Source organism: Bos grunniens, chromosome 2 (assembly GCF_055505025.1).
Source record: "Bos grunniens cultivar Pamir isolate PY7600 chromosome 2, Bosgru_T2T1.0, whole genome shotgun sequence".
Lineage (NCBI taxonomy): Eukaryota > Metazoa > Chordata > Mammalia > Artiodactyla > Bovidae > Bos > Bos grunniens.
The window spans coordinates 7,034,276-7,061,193 of NC_141166.1; the positions used below are offsets into that span (position 1 = coordinate 7,034,276).

Sequence of the window (26,918 nt, forward strand, 5' to 3'; positions counted from 1 at the left end):
ACACCATCATCTCAAAACACTTTAAAAAAAAAAACAATGACTTGCAAAAAAGAAATTGTCAAATCCACATTCTTTTTTTTTAAGTTGAAGTATAGTTGACTCGATGGACGTGAGTCTGAGTGAACTCCGGGAGTTGGTGATGGACAGGGAGGCCTGGCGTGCTGCGGTTCATGGGGTCGCAGAGTCAGACACGACTTAGCGACTGAACGGAGCTGAACTGAGAGCTGGTTTACAGTGTTGTTAGCTTCAGGTGAACAGCAAAGTGATCCGGTTCTAATCTCTATTCTTTTTCAGATTATTTTCCATACTACAGGTTATTACAAGATACTGACTATGGCTCCCTGTGCTACTTATGAGGTCCTCGTTGTTTATTTTCTATATGTAGTATGTGTCTGTCAATTCCAGACTCCTAATTTCTCCCTCCCTTCTTTTCTTCTTTGGTAACCATAAGTTTGCTTTGTATGTCTGTGAGTCTTTACATTTTTGTAAATAAGTTCATCTGTATCATTTGTTTCGATTCCACATGTAAGTGATATCGTGTGATATTTGTCTTTCTCTGACTTCTCGAATCCACATTCTTAGTGAGATATTTTAGGATAGCTTTCTCAGAAATTGATTGACTAAGTAGACACAAATTACTATATTTGAATGGCCTAATTAATAAGAACCCTATTCCCAACAAATAAAAACGGCACATTTTTTTTCTCTGATTATGCACACAGAGAGGGTCATACAGACACAAAACTTCTGCCAGGCGTGTAAGCGCGTAGGGACAGAGAATCCCAAGTGTACAGGCACAACTGCAGTTAACATCCGCAAAGACACCAAGGCGCGGGAGAGGGTCTGGTGGCCAGGTGTCTGGCTAACTAAACCCTTACCTGATGCGTGACCTTGGATAGTCAGATACCCTGTCTGAGTCTCAGTTTCCTCATGTGAAAAAAAACAGATTAGCAGTCAGCAGACTGTAAAGAGCCAGAGAATTAATATGCGGCTCAACCCAGCCGTTGTATTCATAGTATAAAAGCAGGCACAGACAGTTCAGACACAAATGATCATGGGTGTGATCCAATAAAACTTTATTCTCCAAAACAGGTGGCCGGTCCAGTTTGGCCCCTGGACCATAGTTTATCTACTCCAGTGTAGATAATACCATTGGCCTTGCCAGGATTAATGATGACATAAAGAATAGTCATTGAAATAAAGCGTCTTACGCAGAATGAGCTCAGTTAATGGTCTGTGTTGTGAAACAAGGACATAGATGAAGGTGTGGATACGTATATGTGCGTGTGTACACAAAGCCCCACACACAAAGATATGTTTCATCTGGATGAAGAGAGAAAGGCTATCGCGTGGATATGAGCACATTTTGTGCACACAACTAGACACGCACATGCAGGCAGATCATCTAGAAAATGGGACCATAGAACGTAGACCTCAGTGGGTTATGAGGCTAAAATGAGGTGATGCTCGCTGTGCAGCCTGGCACGTGGCAGGCACTCAGAAGTTAGCTTTCATGATATATGGGAAGAGGTCTGGAGACACAGCAAGGGGTCCGTGACACCACACACGTTCACACACGTCCCCATAATGCGGTTTTTGCGAGTTTGTTTCTAAAGGAGAGCCGGGCTAATGAGGAGGTCGTCTTCGTAGCCAGCAGGTGCCCAGAGCAGCTCTGACGGGGATGCAATTTAGCTTTCTTCTGAGATGTTGGGCAAATGAGGAGAAAAGGCATTTTAATCCCTCGTCACGTCTCCAAGGGCTGGAGGACATGTGCTGAGTTGGAATTTTTCAACTTCAGCCTTTTTTTTTTTTTCCTTGACACATCCATCCCAGAAACATCTGTGAGATAAAACAGAGAAGGTCTTATGAATTCAGCTCATACTCGGCCCGTGCTCCCACCCTGGGCCAGCGAGACATGAATCACCAGCCCGGGGGCCCGGCAGCCCCGCAGAGCGGCCTCTGCAGCAGGGCCCCGGCCTTTCCTGAGTAGCTGCTTTTGATTTCCCCGAAGCCTTCTGATCGTCTACACTCCACAGAGCGTGTGTATCCTAGGGGAGGCGTGCTGAGAGTGCAGCCCATTCGCTGGTGTGGGGATAGGGGGATCAGTCTCATTCCCCCACCTCAGCTAAGTCCTGTTCTGCACCAGCCACTCAGGGGTGCAGAGATGAACCAGACAAGGAGTCGAGGTCCCTTAATTGTTCTCATTTTCCCATTATTCGAAAAGACCGTGGAAGAGAACCACTATCTCGGTTTTGTGATAGGTAGCTGCCTGGTTCCTAGACTATTGTGCATTGGAAGTTTTTATCATGCATGCAGACAGGAGCACGTGGTAGCCGCTGCTGGGTCGGAGATCAACTGGCTAATGTCTTAGAGCCAGCTGTTAATTGAACTTGACCTTCTAGTGGCCCTTATGCACCGCCCTGCAGCTTTGGATTCCAGGAGAGTTGGAAATCTGAGCCCTCTCTGCCCGAGGCTCACATCTTGTCTCTCCTCTTCTCTGAGCACCAAGAAAATGAGTGGGTTTCAGAGCTGCATACCCCTCTTGACCTTCTATAGCTTGTACCCAGGGCCAGGGAGGGGTGTGACCACCCTCCTGCACATTTCTTCTGCCAAGTGAGCAAACCCATGCTGGGCACCTGCCATGCTCTGGGCCCTGTGCTGGGCACTGTGGCAGCTGAGTAGAAGACAGAGCCCTGGATTTCCCTGGTAGTCCACTGGCTGAGACACCGTGCTCCCACCGGCAGGAGGCAGGGGTTTAATCCCTGCTTGGGGAACTAAGATCCCCCATGCTGCATGGCACAGCCTAAAAAAAAAAAAAGGAACCCTGCCTTGAGGAGCCAACAGTCCCAGGCGTTTTGTATTCTCAGAGAGGCAGACCAAGTCTGTAGGGGCATAGGAGGTGGGAAGAGGGGCTTATCCATCTGGAGGGTTGAGGCAAGACCAGGGGAGGCATAACACAGGAGGGGACCTCTAAGCTGGATTTGAACGTGAGGAGATGGGGACACTGGGTAAGCAGAGGCATAGAGGTGGAAAGTGTGGAGTCATTCAAAAGATGTCCCAGTCAGGGACTTCCCTGGGGTCCAGTGGTTAAGATTCTGCATTCCCACTGCAGGGGGCTGGGTTTGATCCCTGGTCAAGGAACTAAGATCCCGCATGCTGCAGCTAAGACCTGGCACAGCCTAACAAATAAATATTTAAAGGAAAAAAAAATGTCTCAGCCAGAAAAGGCTAATTATCATCATCTCCCAGGTCTTACGAAGGAAGCAACGGAGGCCTGAAGACAGAAGGTGATTTCCCGTTGTCAGAGGGGCCTTTGGGATCCCCAAGTTCCTATGTGGGACCATCTCCACAGTTGGGGCGAGAAGCTCACTGGTGTGATTCCCCTGCACACGCAGGCATCTGCTTTCTCTGCTCTGGTTGGCTGAGGTGTGGGGTGGAGACGATGTGATATTTATAACGTCATGGGTCTGTAGGAGTTGCTCCTCCTAGAAGGACAGGGTCTCTGGAAAGAGGGTACAGATGGGGGAGGAGGGGGAGTTCCTCTAGTTCTGAATTGTTGATCCCTAGGTCCATTTTACAGGTGGAAAAGTTGAGTCGCAGGAGGCTAAGTCAAACACTGGGAGCTGCAAAGTGTTTAAGATGAAACCAAACTTGTATGGAGCAGGAGAGAGTCTTGGAAGAGGGCAGATGCCAGACCAGATCCAGCCATTTTCTCATCCGTTTCCAGGTCATCTCTGTCATCCCAAGGACAATGCCAGGCCAGTGTGTGGCTGCTTCTGGTCAGCTTCCCGCCTTAGCTTTTCCCTGCCTCCTTCCCAGAATCCTTAGCAACAGACAGGCAGTCTGAGAGGGGCAGGAATGCCCCCCGCCCTTAGATGGGGCCGGTGCCTGTTTACCCAGCTGGTGTGAGCCCAGGCTCGGGTCATGGGGAAGACCTGGGAGGCCTGGCGTCTCGCTGGCGCCCCACTGCTCAGGTCTTCTGACCCCATCTCTCCCCTTCCAGGCCCCCGCTTGATGAGGTGGCCCAAGGTGGGGCTTGGCCTCCTAGGAGAGGGGAGCATGGCTCCTGTTACATTCCCTTCATGTCTCTGCTCTTTCATCTTTCCTGAAAAAGCAGAGGTGGCCATGAAGAAAGTGAGAGTGCAGTGGAATGTAGGAGCTGGTTAGTCAGGGGCAGGTGGCCAGAGTTGGGGGGTGGTGGGGGGCGGGGTTGGAACCAGGAGACCTGGGTTTGCATCCCAGCTCTGTGTGACCTAACAAATCACAGGCCTACTCTGAGCATCACTATCCCAGTCTGCTGAATGAGGGCAGTGGTCACCCCCTCTTCCCAGAGTCCTTAAGAAACTCAAGTGCAAGAATGAAAGTGAAAATCCTCCATGGAGTCAACTGCAATATGGCTGCTGACTGGCACCATTATTTCATTGATTGAGAAAGGGACATGCCGCTGACTTGGGGCAGGAGCCCTGTGGCCTAGGGATCAGAAGATCTGGACATAGTGTGGGCTCTGTGTGTCTCTGGGCCCGAATCTTGAGTTCCTCATATAGAACTGGAAGGATAAGTCCTGTTCTCCCTACAGAGTCTCGTGATAACCAAGGAAGATTATTCATCCAACCAGCGTTTACTGAGCATCTGCTGTGAGCTAGGCCCTGGGCTAGGCCAGCATGTGGTTCCTGTCCCTAAAGAAAAATCATTCTAGAAGCGAATGTGGGGCTCAGTCAGAATCCTACAGTGTCAGATATAAGTGAGTCTGGTCCCCTCGTTGTATAGCTGGGAAAAAAACAAAGCCTTAAAGAGAACCAGGACTTTCAAGGATATCAGAAATAAGGAGCCCCCGTCACCACTGCTCTTGAATCCAGGGCGGGCATTGCAAATCAATCGCAGCACTCTTTCCATTAAACCTGATACCACGTCAGGACCCTTCTCAACACAACGCTCCAGGCAGCTACCAGCCAGTTGATTGAAGTTGGAGGGTGACACGAAACTATTTGCATACCAACCCTGAATCCTAGCCGTGGGCTCATCCAAAGCTGTTTGGCCAGAATTAGCGAGGCTGGCACTCAGAACCAGGTTCTCTCACCCACTCTGCTTCTTCATTTATTCCTTAAACCAGCTTTTGTTGAGTAACCATCCTCTGCTCAGCTGTGTACTAGATTCAAAGATGAATAAGGCCTGCTTATAAGCTCCCAGTCTGGTGGGGGAAAAGTCAGAAGGAAAATAATGATGCTATGGAGGGATTTGGAAATATAAACAGGCTCCTGTGGGAACTCGGCGAAGAGAGGAAGCTGGTGTTCACAGATGGGGTTGGTAGCTGAAGAAGACCTCCCAAAGGAGGGTCTGTTGCAGTCAGCGCTCAGCCACCAAGCAAGTGACGAACGTGAGCTGCAGGAAAGGGTTCAGACACACTGGGCTTCTCTGGGGATGAAGGCAGTCTGCTACTTGTGAGATGATGAGAGGTGTCGCGGGTTAGGCGGGGCAGGCACTGACCCTGATGAATGCTGAGAAGGGGCAAGGGTGGAGCCTGGGAGGAGTGGCTTAGGAGAAATTTCTAGGCTGTTTCCTCCAACTCCACGCACTGCCAGGCCCCTGTTGAACTCACCCATCACACCCTGTATTCCTTCACTCGGACCCTCATGGCGCTGCTCATTGCTTCATGCAGGTCAGTCTTCCCTGGCTAGACCGGAAGCTCTGAGAGCGTAAGGGCTGGGTATCTTTTGTTAGTAGCTGGAACTCAAGCCTAGCGCTGGCACAGTGCCTGCTTGGCTCCTAGTGGACACTCAGTGCATCTTGGATGGATGGATGGTCAGCCGTGCAGCCTCCCTAAGCCTGCTTTCTCCTTTGCAAAGTGGGAAATAGTGCCAACCTCATCGGGATGTTGTAGGGATTAAGTAAGATGATGTAGCTGAAAGTCCTAGAACAGTGTCTGGCATTCAGAAAATATGTACTGAAGGCATAATGATGACCGTTTCAGCACAAGTGTAAAGGCGCTCCTGACAGACAGTTCCTGACAAGTGCATTTTGCATACTGTCTGCCAGGATGCTTAAAAGAGGAGGGAAGCTGGGACATGATTGTCAGAAACAAAACCGAACAGTTCCTATCAGGACAGTAAGAGCTTGCGCGGGAAATCCTGTACATCCGTAAGAACTTGGAAGGACAAAGCCAAGCATTAACTCTGCAGACACACCTTTCTAAGCACTTACCTGCACTGTTCATTCACCCCCCCATGGCCTCAATGGTTTGTGTGTGCTCAGTCGCTCAGTCGTGTCCAGCTCTTTGCAAGTCCGTGAACTGTAGCCCGCCAGGATCCTCTGTCCATGGAATTTTCCAGGCAAGAATACTGGGAGCAGGTTGCCATTTCCTGCTTCAGGGGATCTTCCTGACCCCAGGGATGGAACCTGCGTATCTTGCGTCTCCTACACTGGCAGGGGGGTTCTTTACCACTGCGCCACCTGGGAAGCCCAAGCTTGGTGGTATAGGTGTTGTTATTATCCCCATTTGTCATCTGGGGAACCTGAGCTACAGAGAGGTGAAGTGAGTTGCCCGAGATCACAAGGCCAGGATGTGGTCTCTAAAGACCGCTCTCAAATGAACCCAAATTGGAAAAGAAGAACCAAAACTGTCCCTGTTTGCAGATGACACGATACGATACATAGAAAATCCTAAAAATGCTGTCAGAAAGTTACTAGAGCTAATCAATGAATTTAGTAAAATCATAGGATCCAAATTAATACACAGAAATCCCGAGACCACTCTCTTCACCACTTGAGAAGCTCCCAGTCCAGTGGAAAAGGCAGAGCTGTACAATTGGGGAACAGTTGCCAAGGCCCTGTATCCGACACATCTCTGTCCTGGCGAGGTGCCTGCCACATAGCAAGTTCTCAATCAGTGTCTGGGGACTGCATGAGTAAGTAAACGAATGAATGAATCTTAGATCAGTGTGCCAGGCTCTAATCCTGACATTAGCAGACAAATGACAGGGGCCAGTGCCTAAATCATCTGAGTGACTGTGTCATTCCTCGCTGGATGTCATGGTCAGTTTCAGAGCTCACCTAAATCATGTGCTTTGCTGTCCATTCCTGCCTGTCACTACCCATTAACAGCCTTGTCGGTTATCCCTCTAATCTTCACCAGAGCCCTCTGCTGTCATTTCTGTCCTTGCAAAGCAGGAGGGAACCTGGGTGGCAGAGAGGGCCTGGTGCCATGCTCAACTCAAAGTCGGAGGTAGAGACCTTGACCCAGGCATCCGTGTGGCCCTGGGCGGTCACATCACTCCCTGAGCCTCACTTTCTGCATCAGCACGAGGGGTACAATAATCACAGCCCATCACGGCTGTTGTGAGATGCACCCGTGACCACGCTCAGGCTGAAGCAGATTGTCCTGGAAGGTTGTGATTTACAGTCTAGTTTCGAGAACAGGTGGGTCAGTCTTGAAGATGAGAGCGGCAGGAGACCATCAGAGATGAAGAGCAGCCCGATGCCCTGTCAGCCCCAAAGTCCGCCTCCCCTCCCTGAACTCAGTGCCTGAAGTGCCCCCATTTGATGCCCTCCCGGGGTGAAAGCCCAGTGTCTCCGGGAGCAATCCTGCATTGAGGCACCCAGGTACAGTGTGACATTTTGACTGCCTGGCAAAGATGCATCCTTGACCCCTTCCGCCATGAGCCGAGTGCAGAGGGAACAAGATGCAGCCAGGGGCAGAGGGTCAGATGCTAGGAGCTGCGCAAGATCTGAGACCCTGAGCCAGGGGTCCTCAAGGGCTTTGGAGTAGCTTGGGAAGCCCCATGCCCAAGGCTGGGGGAGGGCGGCCGGAGGACCCTAAAAGCAGAGCCAGGAGCTGCCTGGAGCAGCTGTCTTCCCTTTCAACTTTCTGCCAACAAACAGCGTGGCCACAGGCTCCACGCGGCCCAGAGAGGAGGCGCTGCCAGCCCCCCCAGCCCCGGGCACCTGTCCCACAAGCCTAATTACGGACTCTCGACGGGCAGTCCGCTCGCTGATTGAGCGTCCTTGGGGAGAAGGCGCTGCTGAAACAGTAATACCCGGAAGGAGACACTGCTATTCCTTCACAGAACATGGAAACTCCCCTCTCACCCGCTCATGTTCGCGTGGGGCGCTCCCGGGGGGCAGAAGAAACTGCTGCCAGCTCCTCATTAAATCCCAGCCTCCTCTCTCCACCCTCCCTGTCCATCCACCGTCACCTCCGCCTGTTCAAGTCACAGGCCGTTTCACCACCCTGCAGAACACCCTCCAGGGCTTTCTCGGCTTCTTTCTGTGCCTGCGGGCCTGAGGCTTGGTGTCCCACTCTTTCCCCCTCGTTAATGCCTCTCCAACCACAAGGGCCTCTGCCTTCCTCAGACACGCGGGGCTTCCCTAGTCCTTCCTGAAGAAGGGCCTTTGCACGTGCGCTTCCTCTGCCTGCAATCCCCTTCCCTGCGCTCTCCTCACCTCCAGCTCCTTTCACGTCCTTCAGGTCTCTGCTCACATGTCACCTCCTCAGGGAAGCCCTCCCTGACCACCCCAGCTAGAGTTGCTCCCCAACTCAGTGCTCTCCAGGACATCACTTTGTATTTGTTTGATATCTGTTTGTTGGCCATCTTCCTCATTTGATTTTAAGCTCTACAAGTAGGGACCTAGCTTGTCGTCTTTGCTGCTGTGTCCCCAGCAGCTAGAACAGTACCTGGCACATAGTAAGGCTTCATGTCTGATGAAAGAATGATTTCTACCAGAAGAAATGAGTAATACTAACAGCCGTGTAATGAGCCCCTGCAGACACATGGCACTATCCGGCTGTAACCTCATTTTGTCCTCACAGGATAAGCCCTGCAGAGTGCTCCCATTTTACAGCTGAGAAAACTGAGGCCCCAGGGGTTCAAGCAACTTTCCTAAGGTCATACAGAGAGCTAGAAACAGAGACCCAGGTCTGTCTAAGTCCCCAGTCTGACCTCTGTGTTATTAAAACAGGGGTTATTACGCTTGTTTTCCAGACAAGAGAACAGAGACTCAGAGAGTCATCTTCCTGGGCCTGAAGGCCTCAGCCAGTAAGATCTGGGGCTGGGATTTGAACTCAGAATGCTGCTTTCTCTCCAGGGACAGGGCTGGCAGGAGGCTCAAGCGACTGGGAGGCTGGCCGGTCAGGGAGCAGTCTGTAATAATGTAAGGGGTGTTAGGGGTGGGCAGAGACTGTCTGGTTTGGCAAGTCCGGGGCTCAGGACACACCCACAGAGAGAGGAGACCACAGTAATGATATTTGTTGAACACTTACTGCATGTGTTGTTGTTTGTCCCTCAGTCGTGTCCGACTCTTTGCGACCCCGTGGAATGCAGCACGCCAGGCTTCCCTGTCCTTCACCATCTCCCAGAGTTTGCTAAAACTCATCCACTGAGTCAGTGATGCCATCCAACCATCTCATCCTCTGTCGCCCCCTTCTCCTCCTGCCTTCAATCTTTCCCAGCATCAGGGTCTTTTCCAGTGAGTCAGCTCTTCACATCAGGTAGACAAAGTATTAGAGATTCAGCTTCAATATCAGTCCTTCCAATAAATATTCAGGACTGATCTCCTTTAGGATTGAGTGGTTTATCTTGCTAAGGGTCTCTCAAGAGCCTCCTCCAGCACCTCAGTTCAAAACACTGTGTGGAGCGTGTGGCAATGTTCTAAGTACTTTAAGTGTATTAACCATCATCTCAGCAATCTAGGGAGAGAGGTACGTTATTATACCCACTTTGCAGGTGACAAAACTAACCACAGAGAGGTTATGTGACTTCTCCGAGACCACTCAGCTAGAAGCGTTGCCTCTGGGTTAAGCTCGGGAGCTAACCACTGCACTCTATTTGCCCCTCCGAGGAGACAAAGCCAGGCAGGGCTTTAGAGCCCTCTGGTTCAGGAAGGGGCTCCAAGCCCAGCAGAGTAAATGAAGCCTGTGGCCCCTGGCCACTGAATTCCAGTCCTCAGGATCCTGACTGATCTCAGCCCTTTGGGAGTTCACAGGTGGGTCCGACCCGGAGGCTGAGTCCAAACCTCGGTGCCAGGTGCCCAGGTCTGGTAGCCAGGCAGCAGGGGTGGGCCCGAGCTGTGCCCACTTCGTGCTCTTGGCTGGAGCACTCCACCACTCTGGGCCATACCTTCCTCGGCCGTGAATCGGGGCCGGGAGTTCATCGGGATGTTGGAATGGGAGGAGAGGAGGGGTAGACATGAGCCAGGCACCACCCCCCCAGCCTGGAGCCTGACCCCTTGAATGATGAGCGAGCAGCGAGTGAGGAGAAGCACATGGCTCCCCTCTCACTTGGAATCCCTGCTCTGCCACTCACTGAATCCGTGATGTTTGACCAGGGACTTACTCCTCTGCCCGTATCCCCCGTAAATGAGGATAATTACAGTATAATTTGAGATTATATAAATTAATCCACACAAGGCTCTTAAAATAGTACCTGGCCCAGAATAAGCTCTAAGTGTGAGCTGTTATTTATTGGAAGATTACAAATGTTAAAATAGCGGTTTCGGCCTGTCTTGTAACCAAGGAGACTCTCCAACAGGGTTGAGGCTTGAGGTCAAACAAAGTAAGCCAGGACGCTACGTTCTCCAGCCCTCACTTGGTGACAGCGTAGGCTTTCCCTCCCCTTCTTCTCCCCTGCCTCCCCATTCTTCCTCTTCAGTCTTCTCAAGGATTAGAGTCCTTCCCTCTGGGTGCTAGAACCAAGTGCTTGTCAAGTTTATGAGCTTTCAGAGCTGCTTTTAGTGACAACCAGGCCTCCCCGTTTTTATAAGGACTGAGATAAGAGGCGAGTTTATGAGATTACAGGGTTGTCATCATCCCTTGCTTTGATGTCTGTCTCTCTGTCGGTTTCCTTCTCTTTTACAAAACTAGCTTGTGTTTCAGCACGAGCTGGGAGCAGCAGCTCCAGGCTCCATAAACACGCTGTTCAAATAAAGGAGACATTTAGAGGAAGGTTGAAGTGCCACTTAGAGGTGTTCGCTCTTAAATGACCGCATCTGGGCAACTTGTCATGAGGTATCCCGGCTGTTGGCCAAAGATCACTTGTTCTGCAGATCTTGCTGTTGGCTCATAATTTTCAACTTTCGACCCTTTAAAACTGAGAAGGTGTGGGATTTTTGTAAGCTTCGGGGATAGGAGTGTTTCTAAAGAAACTGTTAAGGAAGCCATCTATCTTTGGGAAGGTTTGGGATCTGTTAGACTTGAAGGGCCCTGCAGAGGAGGCTAGGATCCCCGGGTCTCTCCTCAGCTGTGGGGGATTTTTTGATCCAAGAGTGTTCCAGTCAGGGACTGAGCAGGCTTCTTCCTGATTCTCTGTGGGTTCACAGGCTGTCAAGCTGTAGGCAGAGCTGCTTGATCTGTAGGCAGTGCCACGGGGCACGGGTGGGAGACTCAGTGCTGGCCACCCCTGCCTGCCTGCCCGGCCTCGTACCCCGCACCCCCACATTCAGAGACTCAGGTTTCCAGCTGCAGGTCTCACATCTCCACCCACTGGCATGGGCTCTTCCCTCTCTGCCCAGCACACCCCTCCTTTCATTCTTTTCTCTTGTCCTTCTTTCTCTCCTAAGATAGCTCAAGTGTTAACACCTCCAGCAAACGATGTTAAGGTCCCCTTCTCTGGGCTTCCAGGCCCAGCACCTCCTCCCTCTACCCCATGCATCCGCTGACACTGGTCACGCTGTTTGAAAACCAGCTATATTCTTGGGCATCTTACCCACAGGCTGGGAGCCCACTGAGACTTAGGTCCCTGGGCCCAGCCCAGTCCCCAGCTTGGGAGAGGTGAGGCCTTGGGATAGAATAGTTAATACCTTGTCTTTGGCCTCAGACATAGCACTCCGCTGCTCCTCTCCTAGCTCTGATACCGGCTCTGGGCAGGTGACTTATCCTCACAAAACCTTCACTGTCTCCTCTCTAAGTAGGAATGTCACTAGTACCTGCCTTTCTAGGACTCCTGTAGGAATTGCTGATGAATGTACACACTACGGTATTGACTCTGAATTTTCCCTACAAGCTAAGTCCTATTGATAGACCCATTTTTCAGATGAGGATGTAGAGGCCCAAAGAAAAGTTACCTGCCCAAAGTCAGTGGGAGAGCCAGGGTTCGAGGCCAGTCGGACCCTGACCCCAGAGCCTGTGCCCCCAATCCCTGGGGTGCACAGCCCCGCCCCCATAATTTACATGAAGCCATCAGTCCGGCACATGGTGGGGGCATGAGAGATGGTGTTAATGGTTGTTGTTAATCGCTCAGTTCATTTTTTTAATGATGGAAGAGGTGGAACTGGTTTCAACAAAGGAGGGAAGGTTGGGGAACTAGGGAAAACAGAGAGGAGATGGGTGAGAGTTGAGACAGGGGAGTGGGTCAGCTGAGGCAAGGGGAGGGGGGCTGTAGTGCAAGAAGGTGAGAGCCCAGGCAAGCGGCTGGGAGGGAAGGACAGAGGGCACATGACGACCATTTGAGCTCTGGCACAGGACCCCCACTGGCTTCTCTCCTCTTGGAGAATAAAACCCCAGACTCCATCACTGAGCTCATAAGGCTATTGTGACTTAACCCCGGGTCACCTTTCTTGCCTTGTATCCCCCGCTTTCTCCCACACTGCTCACGTTCCAGCCACCCCTGCCCCCTGCCCGTCTCCCCTCCATGCCTTTGCACACACTGTTCATCCTTTACCTCTTCTGGCCCTCACAGACTCCTACTTATCCTGTAACACCCAGTTCAAACGGCCCTTCCTCTGGAAAATGGCTTTGATATCCTAACTGATGGTATTCACTCTCCCATTCTAGACAGCAATCGTAAGGCCAGGGATTGGCTTATTCCAGTCCGTGCCTGGTGCTGAACACAGGGCTGGGCACAAAGTCTTTATCTAGAATGCTGGGTTTGGTTTGGTTTTTTCCTTAATGAAGTCTTGTCCTTAACCAAGGGCAGGCCATGGTGAGACCACACACGTGATCTCAAATCCCCAGTGTCCAGGAGGACTAGGACATAGAGACAGAAGCTGAGCGAGATTAAGGAGGGAACTCATACTTCTCAGAGATCCAGGCGAGGACGTGCTCCGGGGCAGGTCAGGCTCCAGAGCTCTGCTGTGTGCCTGAAAAATGCTGCCGGGAGAGTTTGAACCTGGGACCCTACTCCGGGCCCCTCCAGCACCATCCAGAAATGCCTGCAGATAGACAGCCAGCTGGATGCCTGAGATACCCTGTCCGCTATCACTCCTTGGCCCTACTTAAAATGTGGAGCTCAACACTGACCTTCCCTGAGCAGCGGGGTGGCGGGGTGCGATGCTGGGCTGTCAGTCTCCGGCTACTCTTACAGCCTAAGACCACATTGGCTTTTTCAGCAGCTTTTGGCTTGTGGTCAACTCAAACCCCCAGATCTTTTTCACTGGGATAGCTGCCAAGCCACATCTTGCACATTTGATTTATGGCTTGGGTTCGCTGAGGCTCACTCCTGCTCCCCAGAAGCCGACAGGAGAAGGGGAATGGTTCCTGTACCCCTAGGAGGGAGAGCGATTGCAGGCCACCAGCCCCCCCACCAACCCGGGAGCCTCGGGGTGAAGCAGGCAAGCTCCCAGCTCTCCCTATTCGTGTTTCTTAATCCCTTTTCCTTGAGGCGCCAAATGCCAGGACCTCTTGAGTGGGGTTTTCATTAGCATTCAAGTCACAGGCCACCGGGGCTTGAGCAGACCAGCCTTCAGGGTTACTGAGGGGGAGAGCAGTAGTTCTGGGAATCTCCCAGAAGGGCAGAGAGAGGCAGGTGTTGGAGGCCCAGGCTCCTGAACTTGGTGTCCCAGGAAGGCAATTCGTTGTTCTGAGCCTCATTTTCTTGTCTTTTTTTAAATTTATTTATTTGGGGGGGCGGGGGCAGGGTGCTGCGCTGGGTCTTATTCACAGCACGCGGGAACCTCAGTCGTCATTGTAGCGTCCGAGATCTTTACCTGTGACATGCGAACTCTGAGTTGCGGCATGTGCAATCTATTTCTCCGGCCAGGGATGGAACCTGAGCCCCCTGCACTGGGAACATGGAGCCTTCAGCCGCTGGGCCACCACAGAAGTCCCTCCTTTCCTCGTCTGTGGAACAGGGGTGACAAATCCTGACCTCGTGGCATTCTTAGACATAAGTGCCCAGGCTGAAAGTGCCTGCCAGGGTCAGAGTCAGCTGGGGCCAGGCAGCTGGGTAGCAGGCGCCTGTAACGTCCCGCTTCGTTACACGGAGAGGAACCGAGGCCCGGAACTGGTCCCATCGTTGCAAATCCTGTTCCCGGTCATTCCTCTCCCCCAGGGATTGCCTTTTAAATGCCCTATTTCAGAGAAGTCTCTCCTGACCACAAAGTGACCCCTGTCCCCTGCCTCGGCCTCCCTTGTCTCCTCTGTGGCCATCGCGTATAGAGTATTCATGCTTATCCACTGCCCCTTTCCCTCTGTCCCTCTCACGGGACCCTCAGCTCTGCAAGGGCAGGAACCACATTTTCCTCGGACCCCACTGTCCCTCACCCCCCAACACATAGTCGAGACTCAGCAGAGCCTGGACAGCGACCATTGCGGACTTCAAAGATGCTGACTGCAGGTTCTGATTGTGGTCAAAGACCTCAGGGATCCGCACAGAACCCAAAAGAGCAGCACATAGATGTTTCTTCCACGAACAAGGTCACTTCCCCTCCCGGGGCCTCGGTTTCCCCACCTGTAAAATGAGGTATAAAATGAGAGGCTGAACTAATTCCTTTCTCTCAAGTCCTTCGAGCTCTAAAAGACCCTTAAGTCCGCACAGGAAGGAGGAGGAAATTGTATTGAATTGTATTGCCTGTTGGGTTGAAAAAAACAACTTCTGCCAGGAAATCTCTCTTACTCTGTCACTTTCTCCACTGGCCTGGAAAACACCTCCCTGCGCAGGCCCAGACCTGCGGAACCCACACTGCAGAAGTCATAGGCCCCCTCCTGCTCTGGGCCCGGGCAAGGGGGGCCCCTGAAAGGTGTATGGCAGCTGCTTCCCCGGGGGGGGGGGGGTGGCCGGGTCTGGGGCTTTGTTGCCTTAACCGAACTCACAGAGCAGGTAAAAAAAATTCCAGACATGTTCTGCGCTGACAGCTAATTGTGTCCTTTATTAATGACCATGGCTTTCTTGGGGCAGGTGGGAGGAGGGGAGGAGCCCAAGGGGGCTGTCTCAGGTGGAGCTGATGACCACGTTTCTGGATCCCGTAAAAGGGGAAGTGCTCCATGAGGTGACCCCGAAAACACCCACCGCCCAGCTGGAGAGGAGAGGGGGCTTTCCCAGGCTCCCCAAGCCCCAGCAGGGGCGGCCGGCGCAGACAAGATGAGGTAGGGATTTTGGAATCTGGTGGCCCAGGTTCTGGGTCCTAATTCAGCCTCTCAGAGCACACCGTAAAGTCCAGTGGATGGCCTGAAGTGGGGTCTGAAGCGGCGACCCACAGGGGGCGATGGCCCTCGGGCCCTTGGGAGATGCTCCCAGCTCCATCCGGCCCTCACCCACCTCGTGATACGCAGACCGGACCTGACAGGCCCTTCCTCAGTGACCCGCCGCACCACCTGTCAATACAGCAGCCAGATGTGCAGGGGGACTCGGGCCTGCCCTGCCAGATGTGTCAAGCTCTCCCCACACATCCGGCTTCCCCCCGGGGCACATCGTGATTATTATTTAACACTCGCTTCTCCAGCATCTGTGAGTCCTGAGGCTTACAGGTTAGGGAGCTCCACCGTGTTGCTCCAGCTTCAGCTCTGGGGGAGCCTGGAGCCCACGGCTCGTCAGAGGCACTGTTTTCTCAAGGACCCAGTGAAGATCTTTACAAGCCCTGTTGCAGTGGTAGCCTTGAGATGGAGGGGGGCCTTTTGGAGAGCTCTATTTGTTCCCCATTTTCTCATCAGGATCCCATGTTAGCCTGGGGAGGAAGGCAGGGAGTACAACATTAACCTCAATTATAGATGAGGGATGTGAGGCTCAGGGGCGGAGTGAAGGAGTAGCTGAACGAGGGCTTGAGCCAGGCAAGGGAGACAGCTCATGCAAAGGCCCTGAGGCTAGAAGAAACCCAACAGACTCCAGGTCAGCCAGGAAACTAGTGTGGCTGGAGCAGGGTGGACGAGAGGGAAGGTTGTAGAAGTGTGTTCGGAGAAGTAAAAGAGGACACAAATGCACCAAGAAAAATAAAATACCAGGGGGCAAATGTAACCAGAGAGGTAAAGGGGGCTTCGTAGACTATTGGTTTTCATTCCAAGTGAGGCAGTAGTTGGAGCAGAGAAGCGACACATCACAGATTCCCATTCAGCAGGATCCCTCTGGCTGGTGTGTTGAGGGCCGCGTGCAGCCAGCGGAAAGTAGGGAGGTGGGGGCAGGAGGCAAGGGCAAAGGCCAGGAGACCGGTCTGGAGGCAGCCACCGTGAGCCTACAGCTGCAGCTCCTTTGCCCCTCTCTCATCCCTTCCATTCTGGGCATCAGGACTCCTGGCTGCCTCCCCAGCTCCATCAGCCACTAACTTGCTATGTGAGCTCAGGCACGTCACTGTGCCTGTCTGGGTCATGTATTCTGTAGTCGTAAAACAAAGAGCTTGGACAGAAGATGCTGAAGATCCTCCTGACTTCCGGTGACCCAGACCCCAGCCACCTCTCCAGCCTTACCTCCCACCCCCCCAGACTCGAACTCCACGCCTCAGCGACCCTGACCTATGCGTAGCTGCACGCGTGCACGCACACACCCCGTGGCCTCAGGCCTCCGTGCCCTGGCACAGCCTGTCCACTCTGCCTGCAGGGCCCCCTCCCCACAGCCACCCTGCCCAGGGAAAGCCCGTGTTCTTCAGCGGCTCTCAAGCTGGCTGGCACCTCCTGCCGCCAGCCTTGTTCTGGGGCGCTTTGACAGGCCATGCTTGCTGTTCTGTAAGAGACGGCTGTGGACTCAGAACTGGCTTCAAATCCCGGCTGCATCTCTGGAGTTGTCTAAGCTTCTGCGTCCTCTGATCATTACACTTCCTACTCTCAGGGTCAATGTGGGGATACAGTAAAATTGTCAAGCGCCTTAACCCAGCGCCTGGCACGTGGTAACTGTCGGGAATCTGTGAAGCCAGATTCTAGCTGAAGAGAAAGGACCATTGCATGAATGTGTCGGTGGTAGTGGGTGACACTCCAGGATAATGTAGCCGCAGACCCCTGGAATAGCCCTGGTCAGGACCCCAGGACAGCCTCCCAGTAGCCCATGACCCCGGGGTTTCCTATCCACCCCTCCCTCCCCCAGCCCCTCCCTCTGCTCACCTCCTCCATGAGGGTCTGGTCAAAGCTGCCTGCCGGCAGCCACACAACACTTGGAAATGTCCTTAATTGCTTCACCAGAGTGGGGAGTCACCCTGCAGGCAGATAATTAAAAAGTTCAGAGCTTGATTAATTGGGAGGAAATTGGAGGAATGGGGCTCCCTGCTGGGCGGGCGGGAGCTCTTGGGCCCCCACCGTGGGGATGGCATGAAGGGAGGCAGGCCAGAGCCGGGCTGGGGGCCCCTGACAGAGGATCCCAGGGCCAGAGAGCTGGCACTGAAACGCTCTCATCCACCTCTGCGGCCACGGGGTTCAGGGTCTGCCTTCTCCAGGAGGATGTGAGCTCGCCCCTTCCCCCGCTTGGGGCCTGTCATTCAGGGAGGTGTTACAGAGGGCTGGCCCTGAACAGGGAAGGCGTGGGGGAGCCCACAGCCTGGGGGAGGCAGAGAGACGGATGTCACCCAAATGCCAAGAAGGAGAAAGGTAGGGTGCTTTGAGAGCCCACTGCCCAGGCCCCAGATGAGCCCTGGGGCCACCATGACCCAGAGGCCTTAGAACCAAACCTCCAGTCCACACACAAGCTGAGTGACCTTAAGCGCAAGATTCCACCTTTCTAAGCCTCCATCAGTCGGTCAATCAACAAATACTTGCTGAGACCTGTTCATCACCTCTCAGCCAGACCGTGGGGCTGAGAGCTGCTGGTCACTGTGAGTTCCTGCCACCACTGGGCTTTAGGCCTTGGGAGGGAGGCAGACGGTCACACCCGTGTAATCGTGCAGGGACCATGGCGAGGGATTGGTGGTTCAGGAACACAGAAGAGAGGCCCCAAACGCAGCCCTGGTGGGGAGTGGCACTCCAGGAGAAGAACCCACAAAGAACTGGAGTCGAGACGTGAAGGATGAAGAGGAATTAAGCCAGGCTGGAGCTGGGACCCATGTATCAGGCAGAGGTGACCCCGAGCACACCCGCTGGGGAGCGGCCTCCTGTGAGTGGAGCCCACGGTGCCGCTGGGAGGCCGTGGGAGCTGAAGATGGCGGCATAGACCGTGCAGGGGAGGCTGAAGCGGGCACCACTTGCCACAGGCACAAGGGAGCCCCGGATGGGTCTCGAGCTGGGAGAGGACGCTGCACATGGCTGTGTGGGAGGCTGGCCTGGGGAGACCCTGGGTTCCCCCCTCAGGCAGAGAGGAAGCTGTTAACACAACTCCCGCCGCTGCCTTCTGACTTCTATAGTCCTGCCAGCTGTTGGCAGAGATCCAGAGAGCCAGGGTCCCAGCAGGGGCAAGCAGGGGGAGCCTGGGCATATGGGGGTGCGGGGGGCGGGGGTGTTGCGGGATGACTGACATCCCCTGGGTGGTCCCAGTAGGAACCACCGCAGCAGGGGGTTGACCCTGAGTCATTTCTTGGATTTAACCTGGAAGGGCAGGGCCCTCCCCCCTGCCCTGCCACCCTTGAGAAGGGAAGAGCTAGAAGGGCCAGAAGGGGCCCCCTTCATCAGATTGGAGCACTGAGGGTCTTAGACGCCATGTGAGAGTGTGGACTCTGGGGGTACAGACTCTGCTGCTATGTCTCTGAGTGACTTTGGGACAGACACTTCCTTCCTGTGAGCCTCAGCTTCCTAATCTCTAAAATGGGGATAACACCTCCTGCCGCACAGGGCCACCATGAGGATGGATGAGGTTAGAGGCTCCGGAAGCCCCTGGCCCAGCACCAGGCGGTGCCTGTAGACACACAGAGATCGGAAGCTCCTCCTTCCAGCCTGGGAGCTTGCCTGCCGTCCCATGTGACTTTGCCCCTGGCACAGAGGATCAGCGCCCCGCCCAGCCCAGTGCAGGGGCACTGGCTCCACTGGCTGAACTTCAGCAGCCAAAACGGAAAGCGTGCAAAATGCTAAAGCCACATTGCATGAGGGAGACCCCAGAACCCCGCCCACTCAGCCACAAGAACACCGCCAGCTCAGCCCCAACATACGCTCAGCATAAGCCCCTGAAAATACACAAATCAGTTCTTTCACAGTTCAGGGAGAGTGTAAGCCCAGGGTCGGGTGCCTGAGTGTGTCCACAGCCAGAGTCCCGTGGCTGGAAGAGGCCACAGCGATGGTCCCAACCACACCGAAGCAGGCCAGAAGTGGCCTGGGTTCACAGAGCAACGGGCCCGGAGCATAGCTGAGGCCTGGCCTCTCTCCCTCCCTCCTCTGTGCCTGGGACTCTTTTCTCAGTCCAAACTCCCTTCCACTACCCAAACCCAGAACTTCCTGGAGATCTCAAGGCAGGAAGGCAGGCCAGCTGCCCTTCAAACCAGGCACTACTGAGCCCAGCACCACTCCCGGGCCCCTCTGCCCACAGCAGCCAGCAGTTAGCCCTGGTTAAAGGAAGACGTGCCGGCCTTCTGCTCAGTCGTGGCCTCTCATAGGCAGGACTTGGGCCTTTTGTCTCCATGACCCAGTGCCTGGTACACAACAAGGGCTTCAGTTCAGTTCAGTCACTCGGTCGTGTCCAACTCTTTGTGAGCCCATGGGCCGCAGCACACCAGGCCTCCCTGTCCATCACCAACTCCCAGAGCTTGCTCAAACTCATGTTCATCGAGCTGGTGATGCCATCCAACCATCTCATCCTCTGTTGTCCCCTTCTGCTCCTGCCCTGAATCTTTCCCAGCATCAGGGTCTTTTCTAATGAGTCAACTCTTTGCATCAGGTGGCCAAAGTGTTGGAGTTTCAGCTTCAGCATCAGTCGTTCCAATGAATACCCAGGACTGATCTCCTTTAGAATGGACTGGTTGGATCTCCTTGTAGTCCAAAGGACTCTCAAGAGTCTTCTCCAACACCACAGTGCAAAAGCATCAATTCTTCAGCGCTCAGCTTTCTTTATAGTCCACCTCTCACAGCCATACATGACTACTGGAAAAACCATAGCTTTGACTAGATGGACGTTTATTGCAAAATAATGTCTCTGCTTTTTAACATGCTGTCTAGGTTGGTCATAGCTTTTCTTCCAAGGAGCAAGCTGCAGTCACCAGCCATGAAATAACAAGGGCTTAATAAGTGCCTATTAAATAAATTCATAACACACCATCTCCCCAACTGTACCCACACTCCTGAGTGCAGAGACTTCATCTTCTTTGTCTCTGTATCCCCAGGTCTTATCACATAGCAAGTGGCAGGCCAAGAATGAACGTATATAATAAAAGTAAACGCTTGTATAGCCCTTCATATGAACCAGGCAGGCGCTATGGCAAGTGCCTTCTTTCCCTTAACTCATGTCATCTTCCCAGCAAATATAAGACGGTGTCACCATTCCAGCCCCGCATTAGATAAACATGGAAACTGAGGCACAGAGAGTTAGGGAACTTACCCACAATTACACTGTTAGCCAGAGGCAGGCCTGGGATTCCACCCCGGCAGCCAGCTCCATGGTTGAGGCCCTGGTTCGATTCCATCATTTCTTAGGAGTGGGAGTTAGACTGTGGTAAGCCTGCCTCTACTCAGAACACAGAGCCTCCTGGTCTGCAGGACACCCCCGGAAAGAGACACGGCTTCCCCTGAGGCCTGGCACACGGGACCTGACAGCATTTGAGTCCCCTGCCCATCAGTCGTTCGGGGATTAATACAGAGTCTCTGGGCGGAGAAGGGGGAGCCGAGCGACGGGCCAGCCAGGGAGGCTTCGAGGATCACTCTGTGCCAATTAGCAGCCCCACCGTGCCAGGCCCAGATGGAGCCCTGCCTCGGCCTGACTCAGGGCTCACTCGGTCAATTATCACCTATCCCCGGAGCCCAGGGTGCAGGCGGGGAGAAAATCTGTTTCCCCGTAATCCTCTCTCCTCCTCCCGGCTAACTGCCATCCCCGCCTCGGGTTGCCTGGCTGAGGGCTCTGGGCGTCTGCAGAAGGCAGGTGCTGGCTGCCCACTTTGGCTCCAGGTCCTGGGTTTGGGGCCCAGGCTATGCCCTTCTACCTTGCTGAGTGACCCCAGCAAGACCTGTCCCCTCTGTTGGCCTGAAAAATGGTCTCCAGCCCTGACACTCCGCCACTTGATAATTCCTGTATCTGGTAGTACCTGGAACCACAAAGACCTAGAGTCAAACCTCAGTTCTGCCACTGAGTAGCTGTGTGACCTTGTGACGTTCACTTACCCTCTCCAAGCCTCAGTTTCATCATCTGTAAAATGGGGGTGATAATGATAACCTACTTCAATGAATGGTTACATGGATTCAGTGAGAGAACCCATGTAAATCACTTGCACCGGACTTGTCACCCCAAAAGCACATAATAAAGGGTGATTATTATTGTCCCTACATGCTGAATGAGTAATAACAGCTAAGGTTTATATAGCACTTGCTGTATGTCCTAAGCACCTTATGTGTGTTTACCTATCAAAACCACAGCCCCTAAGCAGTCCAGTTAGAGAGACAGACCTGCCTTCATTTGGCAAACTGAATTAACTGAGCACCTTCTATGTACCGTACCCTGTATTAAGTGCTCAAGAGGTAGAGATTAGAGCCCAGCCCCTACCTGAACCAAGGCTCACCAGCCGGTGGGTGGTGACATACGGGTTGGAAGGGCTGGTTTTCCTGGCTTGGCTCACGAGAGCTGACTGGGGGCATTTCTTCCTAACTCGGTGTTTAGTTGTCTCAGATTGGTAGCTTGAAATTTGCCCCCATGGGGGCATTTTCACCATAGCAGTTGGCAAACACAACAAATCAGGGCTTCCCTCCACCACCACCAAATAGCCGTTCACCGGCACACCACTGTGTAACCTGTACCTGATCTGCTGCGGTGGAGTCTGAGTCATCTGCTGTAGACAGTGGAAGGCAGGCCTCCCGGAGGAACACATGTCAGACGCACCGATCCAGCGGGATAGGAGGATGGGGCAGGAGGGCATGCAGGTACAGGGCCCAGTGCGTGCACACCCGGGGCATCCAGAGCACTGCAAACAAAAGAGAAAGGTGACAGACAGATGGGGCTGGGAAGCATCCAGGAGGGCTTGTCTGGGACGGCGGCTATTTCTGGGATGCAAAACTTCCGGTCTGAAAACCAGGGATGACTTGGTCTCCCTGGTGGACAGGCCCATGGGAGGACCCATGGGGAAAAGTGAGATGTGGAGAGAGATCTGAGCCTTGAGGCAGTTCTGGTGAAATTGACGTGATAACCGGGGTACCCATCCTGGCATTTACTAAGTCTTTTCTCTCCCACTTTCTCATGTGATTCTCACAACACCTTGTAAGGGGCATATCTGTTCCCTCAAGAAATGTATGTTGAGCACCTACTATGTTCCCACCACTCTGCCAGTTGCTAGGCAACCAAGGAGCACCAGACCAACCGGGTTCTTTTCCTCTTCGGGTACTTCCAAATGCAGGCAAAGGACAGACGGCACACAAGTTGATAAGCTATTTGCTAATATGATTGCAAATTGTGATGGGGGTCAGTGAAGGAAATAGAGACGAAGGGGAGAGTATCAGGAAGGGGCAGGAAGGCCCCAGAGCCGCCCTTCCAGCCTAGGTGCGTGCATTCATTCTAAGCACGTGGGGCGCCCCTGGTGAGATTGAGCTCTGATTCCTTCTCATGAGATCACTCCAGCTACTGCGGATGATTGGCAGGGAGGCTGAGGTGGAGCAAGAGACACATTCAGAGGCTTCTTGCTGCATCTAAACAGGCGTCAGTTCCCTTTCCAGGGAGGAGACCAAGTCTCAGAGAAGGCAGGAGGCCTGTCTGAACCCACACCTGTCCGGGGTGCAGCCGCCCACGCTTGTGACCTCAGCTGTCTCTGTTTTCTTCCCACTTCTGTACCTGAGACTCAGGTGTTGGCAGGAGGGTGCCTTTCCAGCTGAGATGCTAGGAGCAGCGTGGGCCCTGGACCCCTGGGCACCATGGACTGGGGGCTGCCTCCGACCCCTTCTCTGTATGAGAACAGGTGGCTGGCAGAGGGCTAAGATTCCAGCACACCCCCATCACACAGTACACCTGGGATCAGACTCTGCCTCTGCTGCTAGAGAGCCACGTGCTGTCTGCCCCTCTGTGGACCTGTTGACTCCAGTGTCAAGCACAGTAGCTGGGCAGATACTCTCAGGCCCTCACTCCCTCTATCCATCACTTGCTAGGCGCCCAACATCACACTGAGAGTTTGCAGCGGACTTACAGATGTGTAAGTAATTCAGATAGGCCCCTCAACCCTTTTTGGGGGGCTTGGGGAAGACATCCCGGAAGGGGGATACCTGTGCTGTCCTAAAGGGGTGTAAGAGTTTGCCTGATGACAAAGGGAGGGCGTTCCAGGTAATGAGGGCAGGAGGGGGCAAGGCGTGGGGGCGGGCTGGGGGAGGGGGGTGCCACACGTGGTTGACCGTGGAGCATCAGGCTTGGGCCGGTGGGTGCCGAGAGGGGGCAGGTGCCAGCCCTGGGGTCCCGGGCACCCTGAGGAGTTTAGGGAGCGATCATGGATTTTTCTTACATAGGAATTTTATTTTGATCCTATTCACATCACCATAAAATTCACCTCTTTAAATTGTATGAGTTAGTGACTTTTTTCTTTTTAATATTTTCACAGAATTGTGTAACCCTCACCACAGTCGGCTTTAGAACATGCTCATCACCTCAGAAAGAAGCCCCGTAGCCATTAGCAGTCACTGTCCATTTGCTGCTCTCCCCAGCCCCTGGCAACCCCTCAGCTACTCTCCGTCTCCCTAGATGCGCCCTGTCTACCCATTTGCATATAAATGGAAGCATGCACTGGTGGCCTTTGCATCTGGCTTCTTTCACCAAGCACGATGCTTTCCAGGTTCATCCATGTTGTAGCATGTATCAATACTTTATTCCTTTTTCCGGGTGAATAATATTCCATTGTCCATGCCATTGTGGATTTTCCAAGGACACAAAAGAAGTCGGCTTTGGAGAGCTGGCTCTGGAGGGTGGGCTGGAGGAGGCCAGATGGCCATGAGAGGCTAAGGAGTGGGCAGGAGGGGCTTTCCGGATCCCCGCAGGGGTGGGGGCAGCTGAGGGGAGCCAGAGCCAGGCCCTGCTGAGGAGGGAAGACCTAGTAATTGATTGGCTGCAGGGGGTGGGGGAGAAGAGGAGGTCCCCAGGGCTCCTGGTGACCAGGTGGAGAGCAATGCCGTTTCTCAAGACCAAAGGGCGGTTTTCATGAAGCCCAAAGATACAGAAAGTAGAGAATGTTCCATAGGAGGGCTGAGGGGTGGCCAGGCAGTAAGCCTTCTGATGGAGGCAGACTGGGGAGTCAGAGAGGGGGCCTGGGACATGGCGATGCGGGGAGGCCAGCCAGGAAGGTGGTCCAGATGGAGGGGCTGGCACAGCCTGGAGCGGAGAGTGGGCAGCCACCCACTGGCCAGGCCCACAGAACCACCAGCAGATGGGAGAGGTGTGCTAAAGCTGGGCAGGCTCTTGCCTGGGAGGGAGCCAGGAGGATCCCAGTCTTGGGACCCAAACCTTTGGCCTCTATCAGGTAGCCCTCACAGGATCCCCGTGTCCCCATTCTACTGCAGAGCAGATAGAACCAGGGCTGCAGCCCGCATGTCTGGATGGGACGGTACTGAGAGGCCAAGATGGCAAGGCTGTCCCTTCATCCACCCAGCAGGGGAAGGTTGGTGCCTGAGAGGGAGGGCGGACAGGAGCTCTAGGACCAGCGCAGCAAAGTGCAGTGAGCCCTGGACAGGCCCCCAGAGCAGAAGCTGCCAGCCCCTGCCCAGCACGCGTAGACCACTGGTGCAGTGCGAGTCTCTTACAGGCAGGACAGTGTGGCGGTTAGGGATGTGACCTCTGCAGGCAGACCACCCAAGACCAGATCCCAGCACTGCCCCCCGTAAGCCTCGGAAAACTACTTCACCTCTATGCTTTCTTTCCCTCATCGGGAAATACTATCTCTGACGTAGGGCTGGGTGAGGTTTGGATGAGTTCCTATGGGTTAAGTCCTTTGAACAGGGCCAGCACTGAATAAGTACTCAATAAATGCTGTGCATTTCATATTTACGCTCCGGAGCCCTGGATTTCCCCTCTGTATGATGGATGAGGCACTTCCTGCCACCTTCCTCGCTGGTGTCGCTGTGGCCTGGTTGGTTGCTTCGAGGTACTGTCTCTCCCTTGTCTGGCAGCTCCTTAAGGACTGGGCTGAACCTGGTTCTTCTCTGAGATCCTGGCAGGGCCTGGTCAGGGTGGCACCAGCCAGGGCTTCAGGATTAGGGGGGATGCCACCTTCTGGAAGCTCCCCCACAAAAGGCAGGCAAAGTAGGGCCCCAGGCAGAGGGAGGGTGCTGTGTTTCAGCACCCCCAGGGGAAGCGCCCTTTGCTTCATCACGGAGACTTCCCTGAGATTGGAACTGCAATGCCTCTCTGACCCTGGGCCAGGCACTGTTCATCACATGCAATCCTTCATGGCTACTTTCCAAGGTAGACGCTCTCTTACCAAGGAGAAAACTAGCTCAGAGAGGTTGAACCACCTCTCTGAGGTCACCCAGCAGGTTGGTACTTGAACCAGACACAGCTTACTAATGCCAGGAACTGGTTAGGCAGTTTTGCCTGAACTGACCCATGTAATCCTCACAACAACTGCAGGAGGTAGATGCTATTGCCCCCATTTTACAGACAAGGAGACAAGCAACTGGCTCCAGGCCAGGTGGCGGGCACAGGCGGAGCCGGGGTTCACTCGGCAGCCTGCGCGGTAAGCACCGTTCCTCCCTGCCTTTCAGCCTATATGATCCCCAAAGCCCAGGCCCTTTCCGCTTCAGCAGACAGCTTCAGGGAGTTTATGGAGCAGCTGCTCAGCGCCAGGCTCTGTGCTAGGCACAGGAGAAGGAGCCGTGGATCAGACATGGATGCAGTCCCGGGGGAGCCAAGAACAAGTCCAAGAGATTCCCCTTGATGAGTAATTATGACAGAGGAGTAAAGCACCCTAAACTCAAGTCGAATAAGGTGGTGATCCCCAACGTTTTTGGCACCAGGGACCAGTTTTGTGGAGGACAAATTTTCCACAGACCGAAGGAGGGGGTGATGGTTTTGGGGTGATTCAATTTCATTACATTTATTGTGCACTTTATTTCTATCATAATTACATTTTGATATATAATGAAATAATTATGTGTGTGTGTTTGACTCTTTTGGATCCCATGGACTGTAGCGAGCCAGGCTCCCCTGTCCATGGGATTTCCCAGGCAAGAATATTGGAGTGGATTGCCGTGCCCTCCTCCAGGGGATCTTCCTGACCCAGGGATTGAACCCTCATCTCCTGCATTGCAGGCAGATTCTTTACTGCTGAACCACCAGGGAAGCCCCTGAAATAATTATACAACTCACCATAATGCAGAATCAGTGGGAGCCCTGAGCTTTTTTCCCTGCAACTAGATGGTTCCATCTGGGGTGATGGGAGACAGTGACACCCTCAGTGTGTTGCTGATGTCCAGTCTAGGGCATCGTCTTGTTTGGTTGCGATCACTGCAGAAAATCCTGCTTCACATAGATAGGATGTTGGAAATGGAAGCAGGCTTGTCAGTGCTTTTTTGGCCATCTCAGGATATTCCACCTTGACTTCAATCCAGAATGTGTGGAGAGTGGAAATTGTCTCAAACATACTTTTAAAGCCAGTCATTTGCAATCCCATGTGGTAATGCAAGCAATGGGGAGCCGCTGTACATACAAAGCTTTGCTCCCTCACCCGCTGCTCGCCTCCTGCTGTGCAGCCCGCTTCCTAACAGGCCACAG

At 53.5% G+C, this 26,918-nt stretch overlaps 1 protein-coding gene across 5 annotated transcripts in view; it reads left to right on the forward strand.

Annotated features, from left to right (window-relative positions):
• Positions 1–26,918, forward strand: part of EPHB2 (EPH receptor B2) — a 219,985-nt gene that overhangs the window by 134,078 nt on the left and 58,989 nt on the right. Inside the window, exon 1 of one of the 5 annotated variants that reach the window (XM_086327670.1) lies at positions 25,215–25,290. The exons of the other annotated variants lie outside the window; for them this stretch is intronic. Coding sequence (XP_086183796.1) covers positions 25,230–25,290 — 61 coding nt within the window. The 5' untranslated portion in view covers positions 25,215–25,229. Of the gene's footprint in view, positions 1–25,214; positions 25,291–26,918 lie in introns of those variants that run through there. 5 annotated transcript variants of the gene reach the window in all.